This window comes from Megalops cyprinoides, chromosome 7 (genome assembly GCF_013368585.1).
Source record: "Megalops cyprinoides isolate fMegCyp1 chromosome 7, fMegCyp1.pri, whole genome shotgun sequence".
Lineage (NCBI taxonomy): Eukaryota > Metazoa > Chordata > Actinopteri > Elopiformes > Megalopidae > Megalops > Megalops cyprinoides.
The window spans coordinates 24,222,877-24,231,499 of NC_050589.1; the positions used below are offsets into that span (position 1 = coordinate 24,222,877).

General features: G+C 40.7%; 1 protein-coding gene across 1 annotated transcript; it reads right to left on the bottom strand.

Moving 5' to 3' along the window:
• Positions 1 to 4,030: 4,030 nt before the first annotated feature.
• Positions 4,031 to 6,198, bottom strand: LOC118780383 (prepro-urotensin II-beta-like). Its single transcript, XM_036532831.1, has 4 exons — positions 6,093 to 6,198; positions 5,023 to 5,142; positions 4,566 to 4,609; positions 4,031 to 4,144 (listed from the first exon to the last, which is right to left on the bottom strand). Exons 1-4 carry the CDS (start codon positions 6,196 to 6,198, stop codon positions 4,031 to 4,033), a joined length of 384 nt encoding a protein of 127 aa, XP_036388724.1.
• Between the last annotated feature and the right edge of the window lie 2,425 nt (positions 6,199 to 8,623).

The following is an 8,623-nucleotide window of genomic DNA, read 5'->3' on the forward strand; positions in this document are numbered from 1 at the left end:
GACGTTAACAGACTTCCAGTCCATAAATTTAATCACCTCACTTTGTGAGTGAAAGATGTAGAGAGCAATAAACTGCGATATAGATTGTTGTATAATCTTTATGGTCTGGGGTGTTCTGTGATGGGAACTCGGATTGCAGGATGTTCAACTTGCAGTGTTTGCATTCATGTTATTGCTGTCGGGTTGGGGGGAGGCGGGGGGTTCACTGCAGATTAAAAGGGGGTTCTGTGGGGGTGGGCAGTGAGGGGGCAGGTAATTACCTGCCACCCAGTTTATGAGGCATGAGAAAGCCGGAACCCCAAGGGTCAGGAGCTGTGGGGATTGGTCAGAGAATCACGGAGAGGATTATAAAGCATCCTGGAAATGCCCAGTCTCCACTCATTTTTCACTGGACATCAGGACCTACTCTACATCAAACAGGTAAGTGGCGCTTGCTGCCTGGTACTGAATCTTGATAATGATCTTTGTGTTCATTCCTGTTTTGTCTCTATGATCAGTGTCTTGTGTTTTTGTGCTGGTTATTTTTGCTCCACTTTCCAATGCCCATTGAACCAAAAGAGCAATCTTCGTACTGTAAATTTGAAGAGTAAAGCTATTGCCTGCCTGAAGTAGTGTCTCACCAGATAAAAGCTTTTTCATGACAGGCAGTATGGATCTCAGCCATGATGAAGTAGATCCTTTATCCTCCTAACAGATAGTGTGATAATGGTCAGCTGGAACAATGCAATAATGCAGATAAGTTAGGACAACGAGTACGTGGAGTTACTAGACCAGACCATGTGCATGAGACCTACCTGCTCTGTGCTTGAGCCTCATAGTGTAGTCCAGCAGCAGCTGTCCTGAATGAAAATGTGGTGAGGAATGCGTTTTACAACTGAGTTGACCTTGTGCTGTGTTGTAGGAGTGATGGGTAAGCTTGGATTCTGTCTGGTGCTGGCAGTGCTGTTGGTCTGGCCAGGTCACAGCAAGCCCTTGCAACTGGAACCCCTAAGAGAGGTGAGGGATCTCTTCAGCTGGCTCTCAGTTGGCAGGTGCATCAGCGCCTGGGCTTTCCTACAATTTCCTATTGGTGGACATAAGCAATTATCTCTGAATGGTTAAGTCAAGTGTAATAAAGCTTATTAAACCTTATAAAGCTTATTAAGTACAGAAATCCACTAGTCTCTTTAGATTCTTGAGTGTATGGTTGCAAATTTCACACTGTATAGGCATATTCTGTACTGGGCAAAGTATATTTTTAAATGTTACAGAAATGCATATACTATTACCTACATATATATTTAACCAGTCATCAAATTTATAGAATTATTTTATATGATAACATCATTCTGTAGTGTGATTTGTCTGTTTTATAGATCTGTCATTGTTATTCTAACCACACTCATAATAAATACTGGACGCTGTACCAGGTGCGGATAGTAGCTAGCCCCATAGTGCTCTTTTCCAGGTATTTCCTACCTTTTTCTGCCCTCAACAGACCTATGATTACACAACCTACTATTACCACCCCACAACGTACTCTAGAATATTGAATCTGATCCAGAAAGAGCAGAAAGTACCTGCACCTAGTGCCCTGGAATAGTGTTTTGCAGTCAGTTTATAAACAGAGTTTGTGATCTCTGAAAAGCAAGTGAATCGAGCAAGTGTAAGAGTGAGCGGGAGCAGACAAAATAGAATGTTTATAGCAATTTAAATGCTATACTTCATAATGACCTTGATCAATGATCTTGAAAAAGCAACCATATTTATCACTACCAGGAAAAAAGTGTCAGAAAAGTCCAGAAACATTGTAACAGTGAATGCAGCTTACCTTGTTGACCCATTAATTCATGACTGGAAAGCTGCAGTGATTCTGATGCTGCCTGTCTTTGGATTCTCTCTCTGACAGCTTGTAGGGCTGCTGCAGGCACTGGAATCTCTGGACACTCAAGCAGGAGAGGAGGATGGGCTGGAGGCGGTGCCAGAGGAGGAGTGGTTAGGCTCTGAGGTGCCAGAGAAAAGAGCCCTCCCCCGACTGGGCGTGTCTGTGCAGAGGCCATCTCCACCAAAAGTCAGCAATGGGTGTGTAAGGACTCACTCTTGTTAAGATGGGACGTCTTCGGGTTGGGGTGTTGTTGATACACACTTGTGTGGGTAGCTGAATGTTTCTCTTATTTTTCTCTTATTTGATCCAACCTTTTTGCTTTGTTTTGGAGGTTTTGGTCAAATGATTTACAGTCAGATGTTACAGTATCTTGTAGTTTATAGTATCTGCAGTATCATAATCACAGTTTGATAATGAATTCTAATCAGCTTTAGAGATCCACGAAGCATGCCTTTTACACTTCTCTCTCTTTCTTTCTCTCGCCTTCCATTTCTCTGTTCTTCCTGGATATTCACAATCAGGAAGGCCACAGAGCCTGCCAGGTACAGCTTCACTTTCCCTGTGGATCGAATGGCAGGTGTCCGAGGCTGAGTAGTGAGGAGGATGTGGCCTGGAGATGGGAGGCGTGTTCATATCATCAACCAAAAAAAAGAGTGTCAACTTACACCCAATGAAGGTCAATTCATTTCACTTTCTTCCATTGTGTGCTGTGGTGTTGATTGATCAAGCGATGGCCAACCAGAAGCTGCAGAAGAAATGATTGGTTGCCTGTCAACAGCATGTTGCCCATCCACAGTCTTCCACTGTTCACTTTCCTGCGGTGTAACTCCTGTGCCCTTGATATGAACACAGCCTCACTCTTCACGTGTCACCGTAAAGAGTGGAGCTACATTTGCTGTCAGTGTGTGACTTATATGGACCAATCAAAAGACAGTCTCTGTAGCAAAATTCTATGATTGGTGCATCAGTGAGCCAGAAATCATATGAGACAGTTCCACCCATTTCAGGATTTGTGAAGGCCTTACTCTCCCATCATTAAGAAAAAAAAACTCTCTCAACCTCTGCCCTATGGTCTGCTTAGCATTGTGTCCTAGCTTTGCTGTTGTCTGTTATTATCCCTCAAATGTCTGATGATCATTGATGTAACCTTTCACTGCATGTGAGTAAAACACAATTGTCATAATAATAAGGAAATAAACTAGTCTCCCACACCATGTCAGCGAATGTCTTCCTTTGAATCATCACTGAACTCATTGTGTGGCCCTGACTATTCTTTTTTATGTAGATCGGTTAAGTCAGGTTTGCCATTTTTCTCACTTTTTAACAACTCTTGAGTAATGACTGACAGCAAGTAAGAGGTACAAAAGCAATGATCGCCTCAGATATGTGATTATGAAAACAAAATGAACAGACGTCAAGGCTTTTCAAAACATAGGCTTTATTCATATTCAGCATTTTGAATATTAGTGCTTTACCCAAGAGCTTGTTGCCTCTTCAAAGACTTTCAATAGTCTGTGTTGACTATTTTTACACTTGAGTCACACAGATTTTGCAACAATCCGCATTAAAAAAACAATTTGTTTTTTGCTCCCAGTCATGCCTGTATGTTGCAGTAATGTGTGTGGATCTGTGCATCGATAGGCTAATGTTCTACAGTAAGAGATTTTATATAAACCTACCCATATGCCCTGGGCAGAGGGCAATGGAAGAAAGGAAGGAGGAAAGTAGGAAAAGGAGGTTTTCCTAGTCCGATCATTAGTGTGATATTTTTCCTGGATGTCCCTGTGAATGCTTCTGGTTTGGTTCCTTTTCCATTGGTTTTGTGTGTACACATGGCGTTGATTCTATAGTCTCTGTTGTTTAAGACATGAGGAAGCTTTGGGGTTGTTTTAGTGCAATTGGTGTAAGCCATGTGCACTGTCTGATCTGTAAATGATGCAGCTGTGCATGCATGAGAGATTGACATGTTGTGTATGTGTGTGTGTGTGTGTGTGTGTGTGTGTGTGTGTGTGTGTGTGTGTGTGTGTGTGAGCATGAGAGATTGAGAGAGAATATGTAAAATATTGTGTGTGTGTGTAAGAGAGAGAGACAGAAGACAGAGGGAGAGTCTCAGTCCTGTGTCTCAGGTCTCTTTGGTGAGGTGCACAGTGACACCAGTAGCTGCTCTCAGACGCAGTACTTCCAGAAACAGTCTGTGGGGTTTCCTCTCTTCCCAAACTGTTTCCTGTATCCCAGGAAGCGCCTGAGGGGGAGCAGCTGGTTCTGTTTCTCCAAGAGGACCTGAGAGAGAGCAGGGAGGAAGGCCCTGATTGAAGGATGCTTATACTTCATATTTATGTATTTGTGTAATATACTTAATATTTATATAACAGTAATAACAATGATGGCGATGATGATAACAATATATTTATATCACACACCTAAACTACACAGGATGAAACTAAATAAAAATAATATTCATTATTAAAAGAATGATTAATTATATAGAAAAGAAACAATACAGAAATAAGGGAAGTCCTCTATACAATGGACAAAGCCAGAGCAAAGTGTAAGGGTGAAATGTATAAGGAGGATTTTGTTTTTATTCAGTGCATTTTTTAGTTTCATTTGAAAAAAACTTACACTGCAAAGAGATTTATAACCTTCTGTGATACTGATATATGTGCTTCCCCATAAAAGGAGGATCTGAGTAATGGCTTACCCCTTTCACAGCCTCCCGAGGGGTGAAACTGGCTGACCTGATACCTGTGAAATAGATGAAACAAACATTTAGCACCAGAACAGAGAAACTGAGCTTCAGATAGACAGAGTAAAATCTGTTATCAGAGGTGGAGCCGACAGCAGCAGCCTTCGGCTACATATAATGAGCTGCCATTATTTCTAAATCTCTTTTCAATGGGCATTTAAGTGAAAAAGTGAGCAATTGCCCCTCAATACTTCTGACAGACCTCTATTCATAGTTATAATAATACAAACGATAACACATGTAATTTATTTTGATTTTTTTTAGTCCTTGTAAAAGTGAATTACTGTTGGGGGGGGGATTTAAAAGGTGAAGGTAAAAACAAGACATCATGGGGTGTTTTTAAATCACAGTTTTGTGCTTGCTGACACAGAGTTGCAGGTAGCTGGCTGTGTTCGGTAAGAGATTCGGTCACCGTCTCTGTTGAGCTCCTCTGCCAGCAGTGAGGTATACTCCAGCCCTGTGCCACTCTGGGACGAAGGGTCAGAGAGAGACAGCTCGCCTGGACTGGTCACCTCACCTTCCTCTGCCAACACTGCAACAACAGCAACAGCAACAAAAACAGCATTTATTCAACAATCACACCCCATAAAGTGTCTGTCTTTGTGTAAAATCTGTATACTGTTAATAGTTGTATACCCTACTGGAGCAACAAAAACAACATGCTGTCAACAGTCGCACCCCACTGCAGCAACAATACCATTATACTGTTAATATAAATGGCATAATGTGTGGAATAAATAATGATATGTTAATAATTACATCCAATTTCAGCAACAAAAACAACATGCTGTCAACAGACACACCCCACTGCAGCAACAATACCATTATACTGTTAATATAAATGGCATAATGTGTGGAATAAATAATGATATGTTAATAATTACATCCAATTTCAGCAACAAAAACAACATGCTGTCAACAGACACACCCCACTGTGGTAACAATAAGGACGTACTGCCAATAATCACACATCACTACAGTAACAATAACAATACACTGATAGGCTGAATGCCTGCATCATACAACTCTGCTGACAACATTCCCACAGCTTCACTATATAGAAGGAACCCATAACAAGCAAATATACACTATTTCAACAAAAATGGTGCTATTTTACAAAGGATTTAGAACAAGGAGGACAAAGTAAAGGTTCCTTCTGATAATAAACATTCGTACAGCTCAAAAAGGCTACCTATTCATTTGCTTGCATTATCAATATTTCGAGAAAGTAAAAATTTCCAAAAAACACTCTCTTTTTACAAAATGTAACCAGACCAAGGAGCCCCTTTATAGATTCCTTGGGCCAGTTCCAATGACCTTAGCAGGGAGCTTCTTGCTGCAGTTGAGCCCAGTGGACCACTGAACTCTATAATAAAAAATAAAAATGAGATGGCTGTTCCAGATCCCCATTGACCAAACCTGAGCTTTAAACCCTTAATGGACCCTTACTCTTATTATTCTTTGTGCCAGGCTAACACTCACCAGGCCCAGGGAAGGACAGGTCAGAGGAGTCTGTGATGGGGTGTGCCTTCAGGGGGCCGGAGGCTATGAGCAGCACGGCCCAGGACAGGAGCAGCTTGCACATCATCTCTGCTGGAGGTTCTTGCCGATCGATCCTCTGGGGTTTAGGGTCGATGTAGAGTGATCTCCCTACTCTCTTGCTCTGGTTTATATATCCCCACTGACCCAGGAACAAATGTACCCCCCACCTGCACCCCACCTCCCCGCCACCATCACCCAATGCCATGACGATCGGGGTCCCCCTTTGTATCTAGTAAATCAGGGCCCAGTCAATGGAATGAATTAATGAAACAATAAAAAGAGGTCAAATGCAGTGCCCCATGCGTCAGGACTGGATCTGTGTTTTACCGCCCTGACTTCAATTAAGTTTTTTTTCTTTTTTTTTTACTGACATAATAAATTCTTTGGGCACAGGTGTGGAAAGCACTCCCTTATCAAACCGCGTGGCAAGGGGAGCAGGAGTGGTTGGGAGTGTCTATGCCAGACAGAGCAGGCTGATTGACCACTTGATTAATCCGCAAATTCAACCTCATCAAAATCATTCAGGTAAACACTACTCTAATCTTTGGAGTGCATGGAGCAGTTTGACTGCACACTTAAGAATACAGTTCAGTGTTTGTCAGGATATGCACTAAAAAAATCCTTGGACCAGATGATCACAAAAAGCAGATCAATACAAGGTTCAATAGAAAAAAAGCAATGAATCCCATAATTTGTGCCTCTAAGTCATACAACTATCTAAAAGCATTGGCTTTCCCAGTTTCTGCAGTGTCATATCTGAAATCTTTTGCAGGGAATAAATTTTTTAACCAGTTTGAAAATGCAGTTGATCTGTGTCTGTTTCTTCTGTCAGATTTTGAAAACTAGTCCCCACTGTAGAGAGCAGGCATTTCAGCATGGTCGGATAAGTCAGAGAACATTAAACAAGCGAAATGTTTCACCTTCTCTGTGTGAGGTATATGTTTATACATGTGATAATCTATGGCAATCTGAGAAGTTACTTGGTGGTGTATATTATAACCCCCAGAGAGACTTTTCAGTTTACATCACACAAATATGATTTAGGTAATTTAATAATAATTGTGATTATTTCTTTAGCTGCTTTCTAAGACATCCAGACACATGAAATTATGCAGATTAATAACTCAGATAATGACCATAATGGCAGTTAAAGATAGCATTAAGAAGGAGCACACCAAACATTCTAGAGCTTGCTTTGTATCACCAAAGCACAACACATCAGCAACTTTGTGGACCTATTCATGTAGCTTTCTTTTGACTTTAACCGAATATTGAATGGAGCTCAGTATAAATTGCCAGTCATTACTGCCCTTAGTGTTATTTTTAAATTGTTATTAAATAATGTATTTCTCTCTGCTCTGAGCAGCATGTTTCTAATTTCCTGTATAAATGTGGATAATTGTAATGCCAGCTTAATCACATGTTAATATTAACATAACTGTCTCAAATATATAATGCAAGAAACTGAAAACTAATGATTTATTTTAATTTGGACAGCAAGTCAGCTTGCAATCAATGGTGGAGTTAAAAGTGTGCCTTATCGTTGTCGTCATTATGTAAATCAATTTGATGGACTCTCAAGTGATTCATTCACCTTGCGCTCACAAAATGGCCTACGTGTGATTTAATTTTTTCCAACACCTGCTGTAAACCGCTCTTTATTTATGCCAGTGTCAGGCAAGAGGAAGTAATGACGGACGGAAGGCCAATGATAAACTGGATCGTTTTAAAGAGTATGAAGGAGGCACTGCATTAGAATAAAACAGCTGAACCTTAGGCTGATGTCATAGACTCATTTCCTGGGGTTTATTCATGCCCTGACATCTGCTGCGTATCTTATTCTATTTATACTAAGGGCAACCAGAGCAGTCGTATTCGTTTTATAATCAAAGAACTCGAGAATCTCTGTCAGATACATTTATAGTATACCAGACTGTATGCAAATCGATGCCTATTCACTGCTTTTAAGTGATTTCCTGCTGTTAATACACAGTGGAAAAAAGTCTGTAAAATCTGAAGTTAACAAATGTTGTATATACAGTTATGACTTGCATGATAGATCAATATGTCAAAAACGGTCATGGCAGAGCCTGCATTCAAGTTGACAAAGGCCGCTGAAAAAAGACAAATGTTTGTACATATGAAAAAGGTAGAAACATGTCAACCATCCTACATACTCATGCCCAAGATGCCACACTGAGTTTTTTTCCTCACATAATGTTGTGTCATTTCATAGGGTCAGAAGTATCAAATCACCATCACCCAAGATTGCTTGTCATTTACATGCCATTTAAATGATGCTTTGTTTTGCTGTAATTGGTTTCATAATGCTGTAAAGTCTTGTGTCAGTGTGAACCAGAATGGAATGGTCATTGACGCAGTTTGGTGGACAACAAGTCAGCAGTGGTAAGAAAACATGATTCATCATTTTTTCCCTTCAACACTTACACTAACGTATGTTAACTATGCAG